The sequence below is a fragment of the Mercenaria mercenaria genome, chromosome 13, assembly GCF_021730395.1.
Source record: "Mercenaria mercenaria strain notata chromosome 13, MADL_Memer_1, whole genome shotgun sequence".
Taxonomy (NCBI): Eukaryota; Metazoa; Mollusca; class Bivalvia; order Venerida; family Veneridae; genus Mercenaria; species Mercenaria mercenaria.
The window spans coordinates 79,712,729-79,740,727 of NC_069373.1; the positions used below are offsets into that span (position 1 = coordinate 79,712,729).

The window sequence follows — 27,999 nt, forward strand, 5'->3', positions numbered from 1 at the left end:
GCCCGCGTGTTTACTTGATACAACATAATTATCAAATTCTACAAAATAAAATATTTTCTTTACTGAATAAAAACAAACAGTTTCTTTTGTTACACAACCTTAAAGTTTCGCTGAATCTATTTCATTTTGTTAACAGGACTATTTCAAAGGGAAGTCGAGAAACTGCGAGCCGGCTGCCTAACCCCTAACTCCTATTTATATATCTTTTTTACCCTCATCTTTTAGTTATTTATCTTAATTTGGAGGGCGGAGGGGGGAGGTAGTGATGTCCAAATGCTGCAAACAGAAAGGTGTCTCCACCCACCGACTTCTTTGATCTATAACATTCGTTTTTCTGGTATAAAATGAAAATTTGACATGATACAGGTCTTAACATCTGGACAAATTAGATATACAGATAAATACTTAAATAAACTGAAAAAAACCGCTGAATTTCGTAGATGAAACACTTTCATATGCATGAGCAATATCTTAAACAATCCATAATGAAGCCTTCATATACATGGTGGCGAACGTTTGACTTCTTGGAAGGAATAATTGTCTTTATCCATAAAAGGCACTGTATACCGGTGTGGCAGTATGTGGCATGACCTGGTGTGCTGGCGCTGAAAAATATAAAACACGACAGCAGAATTGTTTTCCAAAAATTGTTAGGGTGAGGAGGGTGGGTATTTTTATACATGAAGTGTCGACTTGCCTGCTTAGTTATTTGTGAAGGAATGAACCGGTTTGAAATATAAAATTGATCAAAACGACCCAACCCGTGAACCACTCGTGCGTGAAAGTGATTAATCGAGGCACGTTATATTATATGGACTGGATTAGAGTAACAGAAGCAGAAATTATAGCTCATGCGTATCTACTGAAAAATATCATAGATTTATTTCTCAAGAGAACATAAATTCCTTTATTTTATCCGTAGGACATGAAAATAAGAAGCGGCAGACTCGCCCGCACTCTGAGAGACATGTTGTTTTAACCATGACGAGAAATGACCTAGATTTTAACCATGTATCAGTAAGAGCAGTCTGTCGCTTCTGACTATTGACAATAAATAACAAATGCTGATTGAATGGGATGAGGCCGTGACTTTTATTATTATAATATCATTACAGAAAATTAATGAAATATCATGGCATATTGTATGAGATAGAAGTATCATGAAATGAAGCATGAAATGAAAGATTTCTAGCCAAATTGCATGGAAACAAAACAGGCAACGCTATGATGCTGAAGCTCTAAATTTATGATAAGTACACATGTACTAGACACTGGAATGAGAATGCAAAATAGCAAATTCTGCTAGCAAATCCAGCTGCGAAATTCCGAGGCCAAGATACTCAACGAATTCTCAACATCATGATAATGGATTTTGCTCTGATTGACTAAATTACACTGTTGATTGTGTATACAATATGCCATACCGAAATGCACAAAGTGTGTTGAGGGCCACCAAATATTTTATGAAATAAAATTCGTCCATAAAATGGTACATTGAATATTGTATCTAATTACTGAATAGCCACATGCAAGCATTCATTTCTTTAATAATACCAGATTTTCCGGATAATTTACTTTCAAAGATGGCAATATAAGCTATATTCAACTCTATTTGGCCATTATTTCTCGTGATTTTATCTAATCAACAATATGAGCAGTTACTTTTTCCCTGATAATTTGTTGGATCTAACCCGAAATAGGTCAGGTGGTAATCTTTATAAGACGCGCACTTTATAATTCAGCCATTATTCAAGTGTGTAATTACGTATATTTGAATAGATCAAACATTTTACTTAATAGTGTTTTGCTTACCCTGCTAGCAAAGTTTCCATTTACTTTCACCAGTCTAAGGTGAAAGAACTCTACCGAGGTCATGCCACCCTGCCACTCCGAGTGTATATTTAGAATTAGCAAAGTCTTACGCAAACCACCAAATGGTTCGACAGTGCTCTCAGGCTGCGCTTCTATTCCTAGTGTATTGTTTGACTCGACAGTGCTTCTTCCTTGGTTCCGGTATAATGACAAATATCGACAGCACAACGCCTGTGACAAGAGGATATAGAAGCTGCATACACAAGCATCTAAATAAAAGTAAATATAGTATCAAAATGATTATCTATTACGTTGGGTTAACCCCCTCGGAATCAAATAACTAAATAATAGAAATACTATACAGATGTTGATTATTGATAAATGATTTCGTGATTGCGATAATGTCACAAAGCGCACAGCCCTAGATTTGGCAGTGTGGACGAAAATTATTAAATAGATGGCGGCATTAAGATACCCTACTATTGCAATATTCAAGAATCAATGTTACTGCAATTCCTGTACGACTAAGCCACTGGCAGTGTAATACGGAATATTTTCTTACATAATACATGCATGCGCAGGCACCATCTAGCACTGAAAACACAGTCAAAGTCGTAATTCGAAAGCAAAATTTATATGACATACGCCGTTCAAATCAGTTCGATCAAATTAACCTCCTTAGAAATTTTGATTTAACAAAAGCCACAGTAAGACAATTTAATTACAAGCGTAAACATAGATATTACACACATAAACCAATGTATAATCTGTATCATATACGGTAGAACACGGACCAAATACAACTTTTCAATAACATCGACTTTTTATCTTTCGCTTCTACAACATCCACATCAAAACAGTTTTTGATAAAAAGCGTTAACATAAATAATGTGGTCATAAACCGATTTAGATGGTAGAACAAAAGGGACCTCAGACAACGGTTTAATAACATGTAGCTTTTACCTGACTACTTACCTTCAGGTAATGCTACCAAATAACATATTTTAACTACTGTACCCAACACCAGCATAAATTTCTATTGTCCACATGCCTGTGTTCTTTACCCATCGCCCAAAAGAAATTTACTTTCAATACCTGCTTAAAATAAAACAAAACAATAGATTGTACTGCTGTATAATGAACAAAATGTGACGCAATCTAATACTTAATGCATGATTAATTTAAAACCATTTCCAGTTTCGGAAGGTCAACATAGTATTGCTGTAATTATTACCCGATGTACAGTAAAATGCATAGTCTAATCATCATCATCATAACCGCCACCACCATCATCATCATCACAATATTTTAATTTTGCGTTCAAAGGAATGATTACTAGCCCAACGTCATCATCATCATCATCATCATCATCATCATGAGGATACCATCAAAATTATAAAATTAGAACAATTAGTAAATAACCACGATATTATATTTCTTAAACTAGAGATGCTTTTGAAAAAGGCGCATATCTCCCACAACTGCCTTATCAGACTTTCAGTGCTTCGATTATAAAAAACAAGTTTCAAGGGCCTTCATTCCGAAGTGCCTAAGCCGATTTGGCAAGTTAACGAACTTGGCCAAGATATTATGATCAAACACATTTTCGTCAAATTTGGTGAAGATCGGATGTGAAATGTTCATCTTAGAGTGCGGACAAGTTTTGTGACAGACGGACATATGGACACAGACAGACAGACACGCACGCACGCACGCACGCACGCACACACACACACACACACACACACACACAGACAGAGGAATAAATAATATATGGCGCCCACACCACTATGCGGACCTGCAAAACTGAAAAGATAAATTGATATCCAACGCACAAAATACTGGAGAATACTATTCCACAAACTGATAAATTTGTTTAGTTATACATTGTACGCAACAGACACGGGTGCAAAGGTGAGGATCGGGCACATTGTGCCGCGCAATAGTTAACCCTCCAAGCAATCAACTGCACTAAAAGGTAAAAGGTAAAGGTAATTTTTTATTTACCGTCGCTTTGTGAAACAATTGAAACAATTAACATAAGTTCTGCAGAGCTTTTGAGCGACCCTATTTTAAGAAAAGTTAAAACCATTTATACCTTACCCCCAACAGTTTGCTGGTACCCATTTACAGCTGGGTCGACTGTGGCAAACGTGATAAAGTGCCTTGCCCAAGGACACACCGCAATGGGAGTAGCCAGGATCCGAACCAGGGGTCTTAACCTCTGTGGGAAAGCGTCTTAGCCCTCTCGACCAATGCGCCCACTAAGCGGCACTCAAGGACATAAACAGGGGGGTGATGTCTGTTTCAACATACCCAAATGTTAGAGGTTTGTAGCAAAGTGATCCACAAATATATGAAATATATAATATGTACTGACTTACAAGTACACATTTATAAACAACTTTCGACGGGTCAAAGACCAGTTGGCCGAAGAGTTGTAATCCCTGTTTAATATAAGATACAGTCAATTCGAGGAATTTGGTTGAACGGCCGACCATGTAGGTCAAGGCCCCCTCTAACGGTTAAGAAGCGCACGCACTTAACACCAATAATAAGAGAAGGCCAGTCGAACGCCAAACTTAAGATGCTGATCTAGTGGCCAACCTAGGAAGTGAGCTTGAATTTTAAGATACTACCGCAGTATCAAACCTTTAAAAGGCATACCAAAATTGTGGATCATATAAATTTTATATAGCTCACGTGATCAACACGGACAGCGTAAAAAAGCATTATTGAACAAACAAACAAACAAACAAAGTTAATTCTCCTGTACGAGTGCGTTGGACCAGTATCTCCTCTGAGAGACATAATAACAACGTCAGTAATAAATTGATAATCATTGTGATCATCATCAAAATCGTCCATTCCAATATCATCATAAGAATCGTCTTGACCACTAGTCGTGTTCAACAACATCGACCTTTTCTGTACATAAATCTACTAAATCCGTTCTAGTATACTTAGTATTATAACCATCTGTAACGACAGCAACATGACCATAATGGACAGCATGAGAAATTATTACGCTTTACAAGTATTCAACTGCTAGTAGCAACAACCATAGAAAGATGCGTTCATTCATTCTCATTTTTCAATCGTTTTTTTTTTAATTTTTTGCATCCATTTGTAATAGAGTGTTTATCTAAGGCAGTAGTGCAACAAATAAAATGTTGTTGATAATGCTTTTGTAAAATATGCACGTATTGAGGCCTTCGGTCTTGAAATGTTCTAAGATATTTCATTTATTCGTTGAGGATAGCCGTTTAGTTTTGACTGTATAAGCAGTGTAAAATTTGAGCTTTCATCCTAAATTATTAGAATTTTGCGACGTGTCAAATCTTTGACATGAGACATGTAAAACTGTCACCCAATATCCAAAACACAACGTCCCAACAAAACGGCAACAAACAAATAATGACGATTGCTGCTACTTTTCAATAGAAACGGGGATTTCCCTCGAAAAGAACCCAGCCCCTGATACCGCAAACAACAAATGACTGTTGGACACAAACAACACATGAAAACATCCATTCATGTGCCCCAGCGGCCAACCACTGCAGCCTTGCACCCTTCTTTAATTTAATGAAATACACTGTAAAGGAAAAAGACAATTTGTTCAAAACTTATCTGCATTTTTCTTGCATCCTCCTCTCTGTGGCAACATTACTGGAAAACGCCAGCTCTTCAAACATGTGATGAACATATTTTATACATGAAGTGTCGACTTGCCTGCTTAGTTATTTGTGAAGGAATGAACCGGTTTGAAACATAAAATTGATCAAAACGACCCAACCCGTGAACCACTCGTGCGTGAAAGTGATTAATCGAGGCACGTTATATTATATGGACTGGATTAGTGTAACAGAAGCAGAAATTATAGCTTATGCGTACCTACTGAAAAATAACATAGATTTATTTCTCAAGAGAACATAAATTCCTTTATTGGTATTTTTTATTGTGAAAATCGTTATTGGTGTTGTATGTTTCATATTGATGTGTCTTCGTTACAACGACAGATGATCATTTTCAGGTTTTATCGATGTTTCATTCTTTTGTCCCTTGTCAAAATGATGCAACGATGAATACAAAGCAAAGGAACAAAATATAGACACGGGCAGACGCATCACTCTGCTCCCCCCCCCCCCCCCCCCCCCCCCCCCCCCCCCCCAGCCACAACACCTACCCCCAACCCCTTTCCAAAACAATATTTCTTGTTTAGACTTGTGTGGTTAAAGATAAAGGTAAAGGTAAATTTTGTTTACCGTCGTTTTGTATAACAGTAACGGAACCTTTGTAGATCTTTTGAGTGACTCTATTTTAAGAACAATTAAAATCACTTATACCCGCCAGCAAAATGTCGGTATCCAATTACAGCTGAGTCAAATGAGCCAATCATGATAAAGAACATTGTCCGAGTACACACAACGATGGGAGTAGCAAGGAATCGAACCAGGGGCCTTCATCTCCGGAGGAAAGCGTCTTAGCGCTCCCGACCAGTGCGTCGTTCTGTCAAACCCGAAATAAAAACAGAATGACAAAACGACATATTTTTAGCGTTCTGCCGTTCTCTCATTGTTGTGAAGCTGACACCACGACAAATCAGAAAATGTCGTTCAAAACGACATTTACTAATTTGTTATTTTGTCGTTCTTTATTTAAACAAATTTTATTTCAGCAATTCCCAAAACATTTACAATATGACAGTTTAGAAATAGGACATAAAGCTTACATTTGTCCTCTTTCTTGCACCCTACAACAACGGCAGAATGCTAGAATAAAATATATCGTCTTGTCGTTTTGTCATTATGGTAGGGACGGCTGAACGACATAATGACAAATAGGAAATCTGTCATTTTGGCGGGGCGGCTGAACGACATTTTCTGAATTCTTGGAATGTCGTTGTATAATTCTGCTGCCACCCCATCAGCGACAGAATGACAAGATGAACGTTTTAGGATGTGTATGCATAAGGGCCGTTCTTTCGTTCTATCGCCCTTTCTTGTTCGTTCTCTTTGGAGAGGGCGACAGAGTACACATCGAAACATAGACTAAAAATGTCGTTCTGTATTTAGGTGGGGCGACACAACGACATAACGGAAAAGAAAAAAATAACAGAAAAAAATCATTCTTTTCCAGTTGGTGGGGGCAAAACGGCAGAACGAAACTGGCAGAAATCGGGAACCATACGTATCCTGCGGCCTCAGCATATGGAATAAAAGCGGTTTACTGGGCCTGTGAATATAGCCTTGTTACGAAAGGAAGATTTCGATGGATAAAAAAGCACGAAATTCAATAAGAATAGCTAGGTATCCTACATAGAATGTGAATGATAAGTTTCACAATAACATAACAATCAGGTCACTTACGATAATAATAAAGAAACATTGAATGACTATGATATAATAATGAATCATACATTAACAATAACGACCTTTACAATACGGCTAACGAAACATACAATTAGAATAATTAGATATACAATAAAAATGATAAGATATCCAATATGAATGAAAAGTTTAACGATAACATTGAAAAATAATAACAGCTAATACAAATTTCCAATAAAAGTAACAAAATGTTAGTAATACAATAATAGTAACATACAGATATAATTTAACAATGTATGACATGTCAGTCTAATATATTTCTTGGACGTGTATGAGGATGAGAGATGAGATTACGGTTCTCGTTCTAATGGCGGGGAGGGGGGAGGGCGGAGGGCGGGGGTGTTTGGGGGGAGGGGGTAGTAGAGAAAAAAATTCAGACGGAAACGATTCTATCCACAAAACGTGAACAAAACATTGAATCAAGCGTTTACTGATGCTGATATTCATGCTTGTACTTCAAGTGAAGTTTTAAGATTAACAGGAATAAGAATAATAAAATTAAGATATTGTTTAACCACTCTTTATAATGCACGTTGCATATCTACACTACCAATATTCTTACAAATTAAAGCATAGACATAACACCAAAAATGGTGTTCAACACAAATAAATCCCCTCTACCAGAAAAAATGTAATTATGGCAACATTAACGATCTAGATTTTACCTAAACATGTTATTAGGTTGTTTATTTATTAGATAATTGTTAATTATTACATGATTCCCGTGAGAATGCGGGTTTTTTTTTAAAGAGATATACGAAGATTCTTCTCTTTTTCTGAAACAATAATTTGAACATTATTAAAACGGAAGAAGGACGCAGATTATTTATTCGTCCGTCTACTACAAGTGTAAAATGGCCTCGATTAAAGACGCATATAGCATGCGGGTTTAGAAAACTTATTGACAATAAGTACATGTAAATATTAACGTAAACGGAAGTACATTCAACCCATAAACGACTTATTACACAAATATTAGGTACATGTCATACCTAAATATATCCTCGTTTAATGCTAATATATCGATTTTATTATAAATAATTTATATTTAACTATTAAATATCTTCATAGGCTATCAACAAAGAAATGCTAGTCGTTTGCGCTTTCATTCTCCGAAACATGATTTCGTTATTTGTGAAATATTTTAATTAAAAAAAAAATGATTACTGAACAGGACGGATTTATAGAACGAGAGGGTATATCTACGGGTGAATGCAGTTCGAAAACAGGTAGGTTGTATTCTCAATAATTACGTATTCAGTTAACAAAAATATATTACTATTGCGTCTTTTTTTCCCCAAATAACTTCAGTCGGTTTGTTCTGATAAATTAAAGCATATTCATAACACCAAAAAAAAAAAAACAAACACACATTGAAACATAGACATTAAAGTTACAAACAATATCGTAGATCTACAGCAGAGAGCTGCGGGTAAGGATTTAAACTCACAATTGATAGTTGAATGTTTGATTACATTTCAGGATCGTCCTGTATACATCAAATAAAGAATCATCAGGTATCTACCTCTGCTGTAAATACATCTATACCGCAAACTCCACAAATACTGCTTGCTGCACCACCGTCCGAAACATCAACTGAACTGTCACGTTCAACTTTCGGTACACCTATCGGTGGTACACCACAAAATTATTCACAATTCCATATATCACGTGACAGGTCTTGTGACTGCCAATCAACACCTCCTTCTACTGAAGATTCTAGCGTTACATCAAGTAATGTGATTGATGCTCATACTACTGTGCAACCATTTACTACTTCGGATAGAGATAACTTATTACATGACATCACTAAGTTTAATTTGACAAGGCTGAAACATGTGGACAAAGTGAGTATTGTATATTTTTCACCTCCTGCTGCTAAATTTCACATTGCATAATACTGGTTTTATTTGCCTATCAAATCTCAAATATTGGCCATAAAAGCTCGGTAGATACTCCCAGTCACTGGGCCATATAACAAAAGCAACATCATATACAAGAAACTGAATATAAGCACTTTAAAAACATTTAGCATAACCAAATATGTCAAAAGAAACGTGTCGAACGTATAGGTCACTTTGTGTTTGTTTGCCAAGTGACAAGTAATTTTTTAAAGAACAGTCATTTTATTAATAGTTGCATACTTGATTTGGTGACTGATAACTCCTAAAATTAATAAAGGCATATAGTTAAAAGAATGTAAAAAGTACTTAGGAGTCGGTGAAGGGTAACCGGAATCCAGTCTGACAATTTCTAACTTTTTTCTACCTGCTAATTGACTATATATTATATCAGAAACTCGATGAATGCCAATTAATACTTCTTAGCGCATCTTTATTGTATAGATATTAGGTATGAGCGGGAATATTATCAACGGCTTTCTAGGCTATGTGAAGGGTCTCCCTGTATGGCTATCTGGAAGCTTTCCCTATCGACGGATTAGTTTTTAAAGCAGCTGTGCCAGAAAAATTTCTTGTTACACCTGTTTGTGGTCTGAAACTCTGTTGAACGATATACTAGTAACACAATCAGGGCCCTCTCGGTTTTGATGCTAATGTTTTTAAAGTACATTTTGAGGAAAATACAGGGAACTTTTAAAATGAAAAGTTTTGAATATTATTTTCATATACAAGTTGCTACCAAAATATCAACAATATGTATGCTAACCATCCTGGATGCAACCTTTTTTATTTTCAGCCAAAGTGTCCACAGGTAGAAGAATCACCATCTTCCATTATCATAGACTGGATACGTTGTCCAAGACCGACCAGATATTCATGTAGGGATGGTTTGTGAAGTTCATATATGACTAGGATTATTAAACAAATTTACTTTTGCACAATTGGTGGTTGAACATCATTACATCATAGCATAAAAATATCTTACATCAAATTTAGTGATTTCTTTACATATTATCTGCAATTATTAATAAAAATGTGTGTTATGCAGGCATATAAAGATACCGAAGTTTTATAAAAATTAGACTAGCTAGGCAATGATGATAAAATTGAAAATTAGCGATTTTATAAGCAAATGACTTTTAAGAATCCGTATTTCCAATTACAGGGGATGACAGTAGCGATGACGGCGATGATGATGACGATGATGATGATGATGATGAATGGGATGATTAGACTACTGAATGATCATCAAATGATTGATAGAAGTACAGAACGAATGTTTCAGACTTCTGCTATTGCTAAACACATGGATTGCATATAAACACACATGGATTGCATATAAACACATGAATTGGATGTAACAATGGATTCAGTTTGTCTGTAACCAGGATAAACAATGTCATGTGAAATCAGTGGTTGTGTTATATTAAAGTTATCCAAAGCTCATATTTCACCAAAATGTTTCGTCTTGGATGTAAAAGATCTTCATCAGGTGTATTTAACTTTACCAAATATATAAGTTCAATGTGTTGTAGAGCTACATTTATATTTAAATGTCATACAGTAACAGTTCTTGGTTAAAATAACTCCCAGTTTACGTGGCTGTACACGTACACATTTATTCTCCGGCTAGCTGTTCATGTATCAGGTGCCTAATGCATGATACTGTTAATGAATCTCAAGCTTAGTTTGATTTAACTGTAAATATTGATCAGTTAGATAGATTAATAACTGTAGAAGAAATAGAAAAAAAACAATATCTATGTTAAATCGTTATAAGAGCTGTGATTATGAAAATAATGTGTCTGATTTCTTCATTGATACAAAAAGTTATATAGCATCTTATTTATGTACCATGTTTAATTACATATTTGAAAACTGTATTTACCCAAATTCATGGGTAAAGGGTGTGATTGTACCTATTTATAAAAAAGGTGATGCAAATAATCCCTGTAATTATAGAGGAGTGAGTGAGTGAGTTGGGTTTTACTGCGAATCGACACAAAATGGTCATATATCGCCGACTAATTATAGAGGAATCACACTGGTAAACGTTATAGGTAAAATTTTCTCACTGTTATTGAGAATGGTGCGAATCAGAAAATGTCTTTAATGAGTCGCAGTTTGGATTTCGTGATGGACACTCTACTGCTGATGCTATTTTTTGTTGCATACTATTATTCAAAAAGTTTTGTCTAAACGTTCAAAGCTTTGGTGTGTTTTCATCGTTTGATACCGTTAGTCGTGATCAATGCATTATGAGTAAAATTACTCCAAACTTGAATCAGCTGTAAAATGGTCAGTATGATTAAATGTATTTATAATGTTTTCAGTCTTGTGTAAAATTGACAAATACTGTAGAGTTGTCCAAATTTTTCGATGTTACTATCGGTCTGAAACAGGGGGAACCATTATCTCCCGTTTTATTCATACTATTTATAAATGATACTACTGATAACTTAGATATTAATTTGTTAACAGACGGGGATATTGATATGTTAACAATGCTTATGATATTATTTGCTGATGATTTTGTACTGTTTACCACCGATCCAAAAAGCCTGCAGGCACAAATTGATAGCGTTTATCAGTATTCACAAAAGTGGGGCTTGAAAATTAATGCTGGTAAAACGAAAGTATGTGTTTTTGAAAAGCGTAAACAAAATGTCTATCCAGATTTTGTCATAAATGGAGCAAAAAATTGAAATCGTAGGTAATTTCATGTACTTGGGTGTAAAATTCACATACACTGGTAATATGTCAGGCGCTGTAAAAGCTCTACATGATCAAGCCCTTAGAGCTTATCATACCCTTTTGTCATTGTTTGATAAAGTTAATTTTGATATAAAAACTAAACTCTTATTGTTTGACAAAATGGTGGTATCAACATTGATGTACGGTTCAGAAATATGGGGGATTTATAATAGTACCAGTTATAAATATGTGAATAAAGTGCATTTCAGATTTTGTTAATGTATACTTGATGTGAAACAGCAAACTCCAAATAGTGCTGTTCTTTGTGAATTGGGAAGATTCCCTTTATCAGTAATCTGCAGCAGGGAAAGATCAATAAAATACTGGCTAAAAATTATGAAAAATAAGGACTCGCCTTCTTTTAAAATGTATAATGACTTATGCCAGCATGTACAAACAAATTATTGGGCAACTAGAAGTAGTTCTGTGAGTGATCACTTAGGTTTTAGTAACGTAAGACTTAATTTTGAAAGAACTGTAAATTATTTCCCAATTATACAGCACAGAATCCGTGGCCAGTATATTCAAGAATGGAGAGAAACCATACATAGCATGTCAAAATTAGACTATTATTGTAAATATAAAAAAGATTTTGTATTTGAAGATTATCTTTGTAATATTACAAATGATGACTTGAGAAATCATTTCTCTAGATTAAGATTGTCATCTCATAACCTTTGTATAGAAAGTGGCAGATATAATGGTACAGTAAGAGAAAACAGACTATGTATATTGTGTAATCAAAAGGCAGTTGAATCGGAATATCATTTTATGTTATGTTGTGACAAATTCAGAAAAGTTCGTAGAAAATACTTCAGAAACATATATTGGCCTTTTATACAGAAATTTAACTCGCTTATGTCGACAAAAACTAAAAGTTTGCAAATAAAAATATCTAGATATATTAAAGAATGCATGCTAATAAGAAAAAAATGCCCTGGAAAATTTAACTGTTTCTTAACTGTATATTGTAATAATGTGTATATAAATATTAAGTATCCATTATCATTTGTGTATGTATATGTGTCTTTGCCATAGTATTTTGTGTTTGTAAAAGGCCAAAATTTAAATTGTTTGCTGATTATGCCAATAAACTTGAAACTTCACATAAACCTATTAATTTTATGTTTACATAAACCTTTATGTAGAAACTGTTCATATCTTCAAATATTAAATTAGGGCCTAGTATACCTTTAAATTTTGAATTTTGTTATTCTTAAAAAGACAGTATTGAATTATAAATCCTTTCAAATAATAAATGTTAAACAATTAAGTTCTGAAAAATTTCCTACATTCAAGAATACAACTGCTGTTCTTGTCACTTTGTGGGCCTGTTTTAACACACGAGAGTAAACGTGTGTTAACATAGAGATTCTCGAGCTCACGTGCTGTTAAAACAAATGGATAATTCAAAAGAAAAAAATGTCAACGTGATAAAACAACCCAGACACTGCCGCGCATTTCATGGAAAAATAATGACGTTATGGGCCAATATTTTCATGTAATAGGTTTTACAAGTACCATGCTATAATAGCATTAGCGCATGTTCATTTCGTGTTATAACATCTTCAGAATCCCTAAGGATACATTGGTACCCTCGCCCTACCGGACTTGTGCACCAACCAATCCCTTGGAATTCTGCAGATGTTAAAACAAAAAGAAAAAAAAGAAAAAAAAATCCGTTACCCCTACATTATTTAACGAATGACATCAGTGATGACGACAACGGCGACGAGGATTATACCGCTGAAGATGAATTATATTATAACTAGGGAATTCAACAACTTGTTTATTTAGCAAGGGAAGATTTACACAGAAAAGTAAAATGTAAGCGCACAACACGAAAGTAAATGGTTTAGAAGAGCGATAAATACGAGAAAGAAAAAGAAATATATGAGTAAACATATTATAGAATAGATTTATATAACAAAAGAAAGCTAAACAACATCAATAAAAGAATATTAACCATTTATTTATCAAAATAGTTTTTTAAAATTTCTATTTCTAAATAAAATTATATTGAGTGTAGATTTTCAATATTCTAGTGTACAGAAAACCAGGAAACTTTTCAAATAATGTTGTTTTTATGTAACATATGCTTTCCATCCTGTTCTTTAACTTACAAATGTAATCAGCGTGAAACTATGACTCATTAAAAACTTAAACTATGATTCTTTTTTAATAAAATAAAATCTCGACATTAATTAACCACCCAAAAGATGTAACCGAAAGGAAAAGCTCATTCACTTAAGACATTCATGATCGTTTAGATATTATTAATACTGGCCTAACACAATTACTCAATTGTTTTTGATATTTTTGCTCGAAGCTTGACAGCTTTACAGTAAGACAGTATGGGACATTTTATATAGTGTTTGGTCAATGTGGAGTCTAGCTAATATGAATCTGGGATTATAGTTTCAAGAAAGTTAGTCTTACCGTTCGCACAAAAAGGAAAGCTGTGCATAAAAATGATTTTATTAAAATCAGAAATCATGTTTTGTTTTACTTTGAATTTAACGTACACGGAACTTCCAAATTGAAATAACCACTTACCTTTGAACTGGCACTGAGAAAGCATGTTTGTATTCGCTCATTTAGTCAAGTTGACATGATCATCCCTTGACTAAACTATAGAAGGATATGTAGAAACAGATCATGTAGCTTGAACGTAAAATGCATCTGTTTCAGGACGTTTCTTGCAAGCACATAGCTGAAATTTTGTTTGCGGGAAAAGTTTACTTCTTGGCATTTGTACGTATAGCCTTTACTGGTAACGGAATATTGTTTTTGTTCTTTTCTTTAACCCTTAGCTTGCTGGCGGCGAATGATTCTGCCTTTGCGACTAGTGCAAGGTATGAAAGCTGTAAAACGTTTGGGTAAAGGGGATTAACAGGTGTTTGAAGCTTAATCAATAAAATATATATTCAGGTTATATCTCTTCAATAGATCGTAGATCTTAATAAGTGGGTGGGATATGATAATGCATATATCTATTGATAGAGCTTCAAGCTGTAAAGCATAAGAATAGCCATTTTATTCACATTGGTTACCTATATCATTTTGTAGACATAAAATTAATGATTTAAAGGTACGTGTATACTAGACCCTTTCATATTTGAAAATAAAACTGAAATCTGTGAAAAATGTCTATGGAAGCATGGAACGCAACAAAGCAAAGTATAGTAGACTCTGTTTGAGTCTGTTCGTGAGAGGTAAAAGAACAATTACAAAATATAGTAGACTCTGTTTGAGTCTGTTCATGAGAGGTAATAGAACAATTACAAAATATAGTAGACTCTGTTTGAGTCTGTTAGTGAGAGGTAATAGAACAATTACAAAATATAGTAGACTCTGTTTGAGTCTGTTCGTGAGAGGTAATAGAACAATTACAAAATATAATAGACTCTGTTTGAGTCTGTTCGTGAGAGGTAATAGCACAATTACAAAATATACTTTAAGTAAACATTAAATTAACAGGTTTGTGTGTAGTAACAGTACTGTGCATTAGGTTTAGAGTAATAGTACATATGTAATACATTTATGGCTAAACACAGTATAAATGTGTACAACAGCTGAGATCTGGAAGTTAAGTATTTGTTGTTGTTGTTGTTGTTGTTGTTTTTCAATCACCAACTGTTAATGGTTGAAAAAAAAATCTGAATGTCGTTATTCTGTTCCATACAACAAGTGCAAAACATTCAATAATAGAAGTTTCTGTACTATTGGTCCAAAACCTTATTATTGTCGTTATTATTACTGTTATTATTATTATTATGTACAACGCCATTTGAATATGTCATTGTATAGAAATAAGCGTTTAATCAAGTTATTCAGTTTCAGTTTCAGAATTTAGTTATGAATGTACCTTTATATAAACAACTAACTGATATACTTAGTAAAATCAGGTACATTTAATGAGTATTTTCAATAACTGAGGTAAATATCTAAAGATAAGATATTTTAGAGGAAGATGGACATTGCATATCGTTAATAGACCTTTCTAAAATGTATAAGTCTATATAGCTTCTAAGTATAATAAAAAGAGAAAATTACAAACCTTTGAACAGTTAGCAAATGAGACTCATCAAGCGTTGTTCTCCCGCTAGAAATTTACATTTAAAGTTCGTATTTGTACAGTTAGTTGCACATTTCCTGGATAAACCGATCTTCATTAATATGACAAATTACTCTGTGCTTAAATACGTCAGTCAGAACGCCGGAAGCCAGATGAGTTGTTTCCAAAGAATACCATTACGTATATTTATTCGCCTTTTATAGGTACACTTAGACAAAACTAACATTCAGTGAGATTGATCAAACATCAAGCTAAGTGGACGGGTGCCAGCCAAGCTTTGTTTTCTCCATTGCTGTTTGAACAAGATCTGATAAATAGCAAACAGCACACACAGAGACTCATAGAAATAATAGATGAAACTGATCGACTGTTAAATCCGATGACGTCATGGAAAGACGTTATTATTATGATTAACAATGTATTTTTGTTGTAAAAGTTCATGTTGCATTTATAACTGCAACAAAAGCAAATGGATTATGGTATTTTTCTAAGAGCGCGTGCATTAATAAATACGCTGTAATCTATTGCTCTGAGACGACGAAGCAATAATTTCGTTGTTATTTGCTACTGAACTGTGTCAGATAACAATCATTTGTGTAGGTTTTGAAGTGACGACAGTCTGATTGTGATCAAGTTAAACATTTTTACTGGCGATTACTTTTTTGGAATTTACTGTTTTTATTGTCTATGGTCTCTCTGAATATTTGGTTACAATAATGATACACTATGCATAAACCATACCGACTTTTACTTTGTCTTTTTATTTGTGTCGGCTTTGCCCCTTCGGTTGTCTTTTGCAAATTATCATTCAACGTGTTCCGTTGGAACACGTGCTTACCAGACGAATTCAGACTGAAAACGATTGTGGGGATTGCGCTACAGGAATGTATCGAAGAATGTGGCAAGAGGCAAAGTTGTGTCTATACTGGATATCTAAGAAATGTAAATCTATGTAAACTGTACAACGGTGTGGATATGTCATCCCTAATAGAAGAAGGACCATGCTTAGTAATAAGAAGAGGAGATATTGACAACTCGGTGGTTAGCATAAGTACATTGTAGGGATAACGCAGGCTTTTTCATGTTATAACATCTGCAGAATCCCGAGGGATTGGCTGGTGCCCGAGCCCTCTTGGGGCGAGGATACCAACGATTCCCAAGGGATTCTGAAGATGTTATAGCACGAAATGAACATGCGCTAACGCTATTCTAACATAAACCGCATAAAAAACTGATAAACGAATAAATTATCCCTCAACGTCATTACGTTTCCATGAAATGCACAGGAATGTCAAGTTGATTTTTCACGTTGATGTCATTTCCTCTTCTATTATCCGTTTCGGGGCCGTGATACGTTTACGCTTTGTCACGGAAAGCGCATATTTGAAAAGTGTTTTAACAGCACGTGAGCGCGACAAATCTCTCTGTTAACACACGTTTTCTCTCCTGTTAAGACACCCCCGAAAAGTGACAAGAACAGCAGTTTTATGCTAGAATAGATAAAAACCTATAGCTGGTAGATATGATAGGGTTGTTATAACAGTAGCTTAATGTTGTATTCTGCTCGAGTTGATATTGCCAGACACTGAACATTGAGGCACCTAAGTGCCATGTATGATCCAATCTGACAAAATCTGTGATTAAAAATCTTTCATTTAAAACGTCTTTGGAACATCATGATGTCATTTTTGTTGAGACACAGATTCCCGCGCTGCGTTTATGTAGGTCTATTAATAGAAAAGCATAATAAAACATTTGAAATTAATAAGAAATTAATGTCATTCTCAGTTGTTTGGGGTTTTCACACATGTTTGAAAGATCCTGACGGAGAATCTAACGCTGGTATTTCTTTCTTCTTTTTATAAAAAAAAAAAAAAAAAAAAAAAACTATAGGCCTACTGTTTGAAATTAAGAGATGAAATGATTTTTTTCGGTGTTCATGCGAAATGAACGACAGAATACTTTGTAGAAAAAATGTAAATAGTTCTATTATGTTTCCTGATTTCTTTTACATTTATTTATAATAGAATTTAAATATTTATGATCCTGTTATTATCTTTATACATTTATATCTTTACTGACGTATATTTTGCAAGGAATTTTCTTTTATTTATAATTCATATTCTTTCGCATTCAATTGTAGTTCCGTACCAGTGAAAAATAAAAATGATATTTTCACTGTTTGAAACAGTGAAAATATAAACTTTATTTCACTGATAAAATTCAGTATTTCACTGAAAAGCATAAAATAGATTGCACATATTTTTTGGCATTTAACATTAAAATCAGCTTCCCGGCCATTCTATTCAACACACGGAATAACTGCGACGTCATCTAAGGAACGTTCTCCCTGACTATACGCGGACGTCGTTAAAACTGCGGGCGGTTATCACTAAGCAGCGATGACGTAAATTTCGCGCCTTTCCTTTTGCTTTTTATACGAAATGAACGTCATTATTTTCAATGGAAAAGAATAGGGCGAATGTAAATATTACTTGTTGAACCGGGTCATGAACATTAATGAAAGAAGTCCGGACATACGCATGATACCGGACTGGATTTCAGCATATTACAATATGGAATTTGTTGGGGTTTTTTTTGCCTATTTTTATTTATATAGGTACATTGTCATATAAAAATGACTCATATTGTTTTCTACATGAGTGTGCTTTCTATCTTACATTATAATGAATGAAAAGACATTACAGTTATTTAAGGAAATGTAGCCTCTGAGGTACTTTAACCAAACAACTTCTAGGTAAAATAAAAAGCGTGCATTGTTTCTTCATATAGGTCTTTGATGTTCATTTTACAATTTACTTGGGAAACTATTGAGCGAAGTCCTGGTGCAGCAACCTATTTTTGACAATATGTGATGTTGTAAGGACAGGTGACAAAAATGATTCACAAGGCACGTGCCTAAGTTATTGCGTTGCCAAGACAAAAATTGAGCATAAATGCGTTCCAGAATCCGTTGCTTTAAATTACTAAACGTATAAATAATTCGAACCGCTGTTTGGCCTTTTGACTAACACATTTTGAATTATGTCACTTTTTATCTTCACCTAGTTTTGGATATACAAAGAATATTCTATTACAGTTTCCAGAAGACTGTACATGTGATGAAAGACAAGTTTGCAACGACGGAATGTGTAAGTACGAAGGTAAGAACCGTACAGAACAAGGTTAAAAAATAAGCTACAATTGAAACTAGACTTCAAAAACGTGGTGAAGTTTTCAAATGTTTATTACTGAAACCGTCTACTTTGATGATTTCTACGGATCTCGTGTTTTGTTAGATTAAGCTGATAGTCATTTAGAGAAAATCAAAGAGAAGAAAAAAAGTTTAGTAGGTATTTAACATTGATAAGACTGCTCAATTTAAGATGAATATCTGTCTGTTATTTTCGCAATACGATTCAGAACAAAAAACAATAACTGAATTATGAAGTGCATAATGCTTTTTCTTTGTTAGAATGCTCCCAACTTTCATTCGCAAATGGTTATGTTGTCGGCAACAAAAACGATATTAGTTCCAGACATACGGTATATTGTGAGTCAGGATACACAGAGGTTAATGGACACGGGTTAGTCACATGTGGAATGTCTGGAAACTGGAGTTATTATCCGTCTTGTATTTCAACAACTGGTATCTATCAAATATGTTTTTCATTTTATCATAAAACACGTCAATTCAACATACTTTCTGATCAGCGATGGTTTCTTTCAACTAAGTGTTTAAGTAGTTATTCGATTTCCAAAGTTTTGAGGACTACTAGTAAAATAATAAAGATTCTTGGCACATAAATCAAGTTGATCGTGTAAGTTCTGGGACAATACAATTTCTATTACATTTACTTAGAATATATGGAAAACATTATCATTAAAAACAAATATTCCATATATTAATTTTGAATGTAATGATATCACTGATGCTACATTCCAATGTGTTCTATTAAAATCGATATTTGATCAAATAATTTTCTGATGTCAAACACCATTTCAAACGATCAACAACACTTTCCCTTATGTACAGGCAGTATTTCCAAATCCCATCTAATGACTTTTACTACTGTTAAGAATCTTGATGGTTATATATTATTCATTGACATTCCATGTTTTATTTTAGTATGTGATGATATGACAATTGAGAATGGTGATTTAACTGGAACAGGGAACGGTGTTGGTGCAGTTAGAACAATTGTTTGTGGTACAGGATACGAAGAACAGTTAGGCGAGACCAGTATACAATGTGACAGTACTGGAAACTGGAGTTACATTCCTACATGCTCTCAAATAATAGGTAGATCTATGGAATCAAAAGGTTTTTTTTCTAATTTCAAACAAATATTCCCTGTACCAATTCTAAATGTGATAATATAACTGGTGCTACATTCCAATATGTTTTATAATCAACGTCTGTGTCAACGCTGCTTAGTGATAATGGGCCGCTGTCTTGACAATGTCCGCGTATATATTTAGGGAGAACGTTCCTTAGATGACATCGCAGTTGTTCCATCTGGTGAACAGAATGGCCATGGAGCTGATTTAATGTGAAATGCAACAAAATTTGTGCAATTTATAACATATGATCTTGTTTATAAATGGAAAGGAAGTATAATAAAAATATATAAAAAAAAATAAACTTTTTTTTTCGGTGTTCAAGCGAAATAAACGGCAAAACAGTATCGTCAAAATTAAACATGAATGGCTGGCACGATTCATGGATTTGCCGATCCTATTCAGTCGTTCATTTCGCATGAAGACCGAAAAAACCAATTCATTTCTAAAATATCAACAACACATTCCCTTATGCACTGGCAGTATTTCCTATTTCAGTGATTAAGCAATCGCATCTAATGTTCTTTTTTTAATGCAATTAAGAATCTTGATGTTTATATATTATTCATTGACATTCCATGTTTTATTTTAGTATGTGATGATATGACAATTGCGAATGGTGATTTAGTCGGGTCAGGGAACGGTGTTGGTGCAGTTAGAATAATTGTTTGTGGTACAGGTTACGAAGAACAGTTAGGCGAGACCAGTATACAATGTGACAATACTGGAAACTGGAGTTACATTCCAACATGCTCTCAAATAATAGGTATTAGATCGAAAGTTTTTCTGATGTTAACTTTTCAGTCTTAATGATCAGCCTCACATTCCGGAAATACTGGAATTACTATTTTTCATGGCAACTGAGATTTCTTTCTGCAAGTATACTACCTTTGAACACTTTTCAGTACATTATAATAATGAGCCGCGCCATGAGAAAACCAACATAGTGGGTTTGCGACCAGCATGGATCCAGACCAGCCTGCGCATCCGCGCAGTCTGGTCAGGATCCATGCTGTTCGCTAACGGTTTGCTTGATTATGAAAGGCTTTGAAAGCGAACAGCATGGATCTTGACCAGACTGCGCGGATGCGCAGGCTGGTCTGGATCCATGCTGGTCGCAAACCCACTATGTTGGTTTTCTCATGGCGCGGCTCATATGATGTTTAATTTATCCGTAGACCTTAATAACAAAATAACACGTTAAAAAGGAAACAGCTAGAATCTAATATATAAATTTTTACTGATTTATGTTGTTTTATATTATATTTGGATGGCATTTGGTTTGGCCGTGACTGACTGTTAACTGAGTATGAGATATACGACGTTATGCTTTACACTGACATATCAATAACTATGACAAATATCTATATACAATAGCGTATTCGATAATATAATGTGAAACAATTTGATAAGGCTAATTTATCCGATGTCTTTCTTTCAAACCCTGACTAACATGTAATGAGAAATTTGTCGAAGCATTAGTGTTACTGTCTTGTGATAAGCTAGCCAGATTGTTGGCAACTTGTTGGCGCCTTTCACCCCGCCTGCGTCGAACAGACGGACGTAGCACTCCCACCAGTATGAACATTTGCATTTCTTGCTCGAGTTTCTGTCGTGTTTAAAGTAAAAAGCTGAGAATTAAACAAAAGCCATGATTCTATAGAAGCTTCTAAAATAGCTACCAAAAACAAAAAAAGCTACCGTTAATATTCATATCCCAATGTCACTCAGTCAAAACTATTCTAAACAGCATAATTCATTTAAATTATTAATAAATCAACAAAATGCAAAAATAAATCCCTAAAAATATTTTTCTTTAATTTTAAGGTTTCGATGGAGGCCTTGAGAAACAAAAATCAAACAACACCAAATCATAGAAAGAAAGAGTTGTTTGACATGAAAATTGAACAACATGTAAAACATGTATATTACTTTACGAAACAAGTGTCAGTATACTGATATAAACATTGAATTCCGGAAAAGGGCTGCCTAAAGGGGCTCCACTTCCGGACAGTTAAACGCCTTTAAAAACTCACCATTTTCAAAGAACAGTTACACATGTTCGTTTTGATGCATTTGCAATAGCGTGCGAGTGGTGAAATTTCGCATAACAAGGTGGAACACAGTTTTCAGCAATTGTTTATCTTTATTTCTTTACAAATGGCATTCATTTTCAAAGGGAGACAACTGTTCCCGATTATTTTAAGTACAAATGGCATTCATTTTCAAAGGGAAACAACTTTTTCCGATTATTTTAAGTAATCTTTGAGAAAATATTGTCTCCCTTTGAAAATGAATGCCATTTGTAAAGAAAAAAAGATAAACAATTGCTGAAAACTATGTTCCACCTTGTTACGTGAAATTTCACCACTCGCACGCTATTGCAAATGCATCAAAACAAACATGTGTAACAGTTCTTTGAAAATGGTGAGTTTTTAAAGGCGTTTAACTGTCCGGAAGTGGAGCCCCTTTAGGCAGCCCTTTTCCGGAATTCAATGTTTATATCAGTATACTGACACTTGTTTCGTAAAGTAATATACATGTTTTACATGTTGTTCAATTTTCATGTCAAACAACTCTTTCTTTCTATGATTTGGTGTTGTTTGATTTTTGTTTCTCAAGGCCTCCATCGAAACCTTAACCATAAAAATGTGACCTGTTTCGCTGAAATCCAAAGCAGAAAAGAAAGTTATCGCGTGCTACCATTGATGCCATCATAGTAGCATGGCTGGCCAAACCAATATGTTGTCTCCTATCTAAGACTCCGGATAAAGTCCAAACTCACCACAGCGATTACTTCCGCTTACGGTGCATTAAGTCACTGCAATCAAGAGTTGTTTAACCAGATTTGGTTTACAGAAAGAATAGAACTTTTTAAAAAAAATGCAGTATTTCTATCTAGATAGTAATATTCGCGCACATAATTGTTCAAATAACAAATTGAAGTGATTTTTGTTAAAAAGATTAGAAAAATAAATAATTTGCTGGTAAGAGAACTCTGCATTGTCATGTGACTTTCTCATCTTCAAGTGATATCTTGTGAATGCAGCGGTTATAATGAACGCAAGGGAAGGTAACCGCTGTGAGGAGCTTGGATAAAGTCATGCTACAAATAACTGTACTTGTAACAAGATTTGATTTATATAGAAGAATGGCAGAATAGATACATCGTATGTGCTTCATAGGACGAGCAGAAAACACAACAGATTTTTAATCCTCCGTTCAAATACAAAGGTCGACTCTGAACTTCAGTCAATGACTTAATAGTCTTAAATGGGTCACATATAGAATATGTATCCAAGTTTGGATTCTTCACATACAAGCAATGAAAATATGTTAAAAGAAATCTTAGTACATGCATTCATCCAGAGTCGCACAATTGATAAAGTTACTGAACTTAAACCGACCTGATCCTCGTCGTAGAGACTGTCCGTATACAGATATATTAGGGTTTCTTTATTGGGTTTAACCCGCCATCCTCTGGAACAGCCTTCCCTATGATATCCCATCAACACCACTTTTGAACAATTCAATCTGGCTGTAGGTCGAGTTGACTAACCCTCGCCATGACCGCACTGTCCTACAATTTTACTTGGAACAACTGGCTTACTTTTCTTTTCTACTTACGTGTGTGTTCGTGCGTACGTGCGTGCGTACGACCGTGTGTGTGTGTGAACACACGAGCATATACGATATATGCACACACACAAACACAAATAATACGATTGATCTTATTTTACAAAACATCCATTTTCAAAACTGTTATTTTACAGTTTTAAAGTTCCTGACTACGTCACGGATTTTTTGTTAAACAATTAAAAATACCAAAACTTTTAAATACCTTGGAGTCGATTTTTGATAAGCTGAGAACCAATCACAAATACTAAATGTCTAGAGCAAAGCATTCTTAAGTGCAAGCTTAAAATATCATGCTTTATTTTCTTTTGGACGTACTGTAATGTAACCGCTTTTGAAAAACATTGAAAGAGACGCTTGTTGAAGAAACGTACTTGAATCTAAAGTCTAGAATCTTATTACAAAGAATATGTTTATGTTTTGTTTTAATTCGGTCCAAGAGTTCGTTCACGTTTTGCCTGATTAGCTAACTACATGAAATGTATGCCATTTTCATGGTCTTTGAAGTCTTTGATCTAAGTTCTGATACTGTTCGAAATTAGGTTCTTTCAGTGTCGGTAGTGATGAACAACAGCATACTAAGTGTGTCGCCTTGTTTTCAATTACAGTGGAGGATGCCGACAGCAGTGACGACAGCAGTGACAGCGACAGCAGTTAATTGGATGACCAGACCAATCAATCATTTTAAAATGGTTGCCGGAAGTGGAATTAAAATATGGCATTTTCGGGATTTGCTACACGACAAAATTCAAAGACTTTTTTGGGGATAAACTCTCCTTGCATTAGTAGATTTTGAAACGAGCATTTACGATTTTATCTTTCAGTATATAAACTTATCAAAATATTTTGTAAATAGTGTACTGAATAATGTAGACATCTCACATACAAGTACGTTTCTTTCTACTATTTTCCGACTCCGTAAAAAATCATATTGCACGGCATATAATATGCTAACGAGCCGAGGCATTGCAACTGTATTCGGACATCATCAAAGACAAAATAAACAAATCCTATCGCTAAATGGGGACAGTAGATTTTATTACAAACGTAAGAAAAAGCATTAAAAAATTACAATTTTTAGAAATGTGGTAGGTTTGTTAAGCTAGTGTATTACATTGTACATTTACCATATATATCAGTAAAATATGGGTTTCACATATAATGACACCTGTCCCGTATAAAACTTGTGTATATTTCTATAGCATAGGGCTAGACTTAAATAATGGTGGTGAGAAAAGTGTCCTTTTCTTTTTTCGCAAATTAGAGCTGGATGGATTCTCTTTTTGATACAATGCTAGTAATTCACCGGATGTGGCTCCATGGGACATTTGAATGTAGTTCCAATAAATGTACAGTGACATTTTCCTACCTGGTAAAGGTCATTAATATAAGCGTATGTATAAGCTTTGTAGATGGCTGACTGTAAAGAGGAGCATCTGTCGGCGATTTTAAGCAACTTTCTGTGTTCCAAGTTTGTGTCTGAAGTGCTAGTTAAACCGAAAGTGAAAGTAGGTATTTCCTGGTGTCTACTTAGACAATATTTCAAGTCAAGGTAGTCTCACAAAAAGTGGAAGACTGGAAATACTTAAGAAATAATACGTTCCCAAACGTGGTTTATCGTAGAATAACCCGAGTTCTGAGTTCTTATGCGCAAGAATATGTAACAAATTTCGGTGGGTGCTATTATTTATCCGAGCGGTCTAGATAAAAATACACTAATAACATAAAAAGATCAGAATGCAATAACACTAAAATGAAAGTACCTAAAATTCCGCATATATAATTTTCCTTATGGCTGCTTGTCGAATTGATTTTTGTAGCGAAATGCCTCTAAATTTATCAATAACTATTATATAAATTTTCCTCAGGCTATCTGTTTAGTGATTTGAAAGAAATTATTCGAAAATGATTAGCTTATAAAAGAATCAGAAGAATAATTAAAGATACTTGAAATGGTAAGAACTACAATAATGTATACAAACTGATAGCCCTTAGCTTACAGTAAAATGCCTTACTAAAATAATCACCAGAATGCCACGACCCAGGCTTCTATGACCAATAAAGACACAGAATGCCTTATCTGTTCTTTGTTGAAATATCAGCCTAAAGTCCTGGTGCAACTGGTGTAAAAAAGCCGCAAAAGACTCTTAAAATGCCACTAGAGTACTACGACCAGGAATGTCTTCCTTTTGCTATACAATTGTCTACTTGGCACTGTCGTCCCAAAGTCCCAGCTTGACTAGTGCAACAAATAATTAATTATTAACGATAGATAGATAGATAGATAGATTTATTTCGATAATTGAGCAAACATAACATAGTTACAATACATGCATATAATAAAATTTATAATCACATATAAAGTTGTCATATGAAGTAATGTGTTATGAACTATGTCAGTCACATCAATATCAAGGATGACACAAGAAAGAGAAAAAAAAAATCTCTTATTTCCATTGTGGTCCTTGGTACCAATGGTCTGACATAGAGAGGCATGAAACATTAACATGAATATATATAAAAAAATTACCGAGTTCATTATTATAAAATAACGTATATGTTATGCATGTGTAATTATAATTGCTCAATTTATGATTCTTAATTAGATGAAAGACATATGAATAAATAGACACCAATATCACATCAATATCACAGTTTATTGTAAAAATATAATTTCTTAAAAAAATGCATTACAACCAGGGACTAGATAACAGAAAGAACACATAAGTTCAGCAATGAAGCTTATGGTTAAGAAAGTGGTCCTTTACCGCCCTTTTAAAACTAGATATGTTGGGCAATTGTCTTATGTGGGGAGGCAGCATGTTCCATAACTTGCAGCCCAAGTAGGAAAAAGACTTTAGGCCAAAACCTTTAACTTTCGGTGGCACAAATGACCCATTTTGGCTAGATCTAGTTTGGAATGTGTGAACAGAATCCTGTTTAACGATATGATGACCCATGTAATCAGGGGATTGACCATTTTTTATTTTAAAAACATGACAAAGAGTAATTTGTTCAACTCTTCTGGAAACGGGTAACCAGTCTAGGGAAATAAAATGATGTTGTTCAATATGACATCTGTGTTCCAAGTTCAATACAAATCGGATCAATTTATTTTGTGTAACCTGTAGTTTGTCCTTCCAAAATTTTGTTAAACCAGGATACCAAAATGAACAAGCATAGTAAAAATTGCATTGAATAAGGGATAAAACCAAAAGTCTTTTAGTATGTTCATTAAGATAGGCCTTCTTTCTATAAAGAAATTTTAACCTGGCATTAGCTTTCTTAATAATGGAACTAGCCATAGATTCACCAGTTAAACTCTGATCTAAGGTTGCACCCAAGTATTTGACAGCTGAGGTAGGATTAATAATTTGACCATTACACTTTATATTAAGGTCCTAAGTTTAGGCTTGGAACCAAATATAATAGATTCAGTTTTACCCAGATGCCGAGACAATTTATTATCAATTAACCATTGACTAACCATTTCAAGATCTTTAGCTAGATCATTTTTAATAGATGACTTAGTTTTACCAGAGACCATTATAGCAGAATCATCAGCATAGAGTAACAGTTTATTTTTAACCACTGCAGACATATCATTCACATAAATTAAAAACAAAAGAGGTCCTAGTATTGACCCTTGCGGAACACCACAAGTAATTTTACAAGGCTTAGAAAAGGTTCCAGAGACATCTACAAGTTGTTGTCTGTCAGATAAATATGATCTGAACCAACGTAATACATCAGGGCCAAGACCAAGGCCTTCAAGTTTCATAAAGATCCACAGTGTCAAATGCCTTCTGGAGATCAAGTAAAATCATGCCTATGAGATGACCGTTATCCATTTCAAACTTGATATAATCAGAAAGATGTATGAGACATGTATCAGTTGAAAATCCTCTTCTGAAACCAGACTGAAACTTGTACAATAAATTTTTGTCATTGAGATAGGAATCGACTTGGTCATAAACAACCCTCTCAAAAATCTTGGAAATTATACTAAGTATGGACACAGGGCGGTAATTACCAACATCTGTTTTATCATTTTTCTTAAAAAGGGGAACAACTCTTGCAGATTTCA

At 34.4% G+C, this 27,999-nt stretch overlaps 2 protein-coding genes across 4 annotated transcripts; both read left to right on the top strand.

Moving 5' to 3' along the window:
- The first annotated feature begins 8,162 nt into the window (after positions 1-8,162).
- LOC123529675 (uncharacterized) lies at positions 8,163-16,685 on the top strand. Of its 3 annotated transcripts, XM_053522440.1 has the most exons (5): positions 8,163-8,431; positions 8,685-9,049; positions 9,900-9,990; positions 10,269-10,368; positions 16,139-16,685. In XM_053522440.1, exons 1-4 carry the CDS (start codon positions 8,362-8,364, stop codon positions 10,334-10,336), a joined length of 594 nt encoding a protein of 197 aa, XP_053378415.1. In that variant the 5' UTR covers positions 8,163-8,361; the 3' UTR covers positions 10,337-10,368; positions 16,139-16,685. The 3 variants fall into 3 exon arrangements, with proteins under 3 accessions (XP_053378415.1, XP_045166050.2, XP_045166051.2); XM_045310115.2 differs by lacking the exon at positions 16,139-16,685 and having other exon boundaries at positions 8,164-8,431; positions 10,269-14,231; XM_045310116.2 differs by lacking the exon at positions 16,139-16,685 and having other exon boundaries at positions 8,166-8,431; positions 9,900-9,981; positions 10,269-14,231.
- On the top strand, positions 16,662-24,800 carry LOC123529248 (sushi, von Willebrand factor type A, EGF and pentraxin domain-containing protein 1-like). Its single transcript, XM_045309487.2, has 6 exons — positions 16,662-16,976; positions 19,036-19,099; positions 19,411-19,584; positions 20,065-20,238; positions 20,869-21,042; positions 24,521-24,800. Exons 1-6 carry the CDS (start codon positions 16,662-16,664, stop codon positions 24,568-24,570), a joined length of 951 nt encoding a protein of 316 aa, XP_045165422.2. The 3' UTR covers positions 24,571-24,800.
- Positions 24,801-27,999: the final 3,199 nt, after the last annotated feature.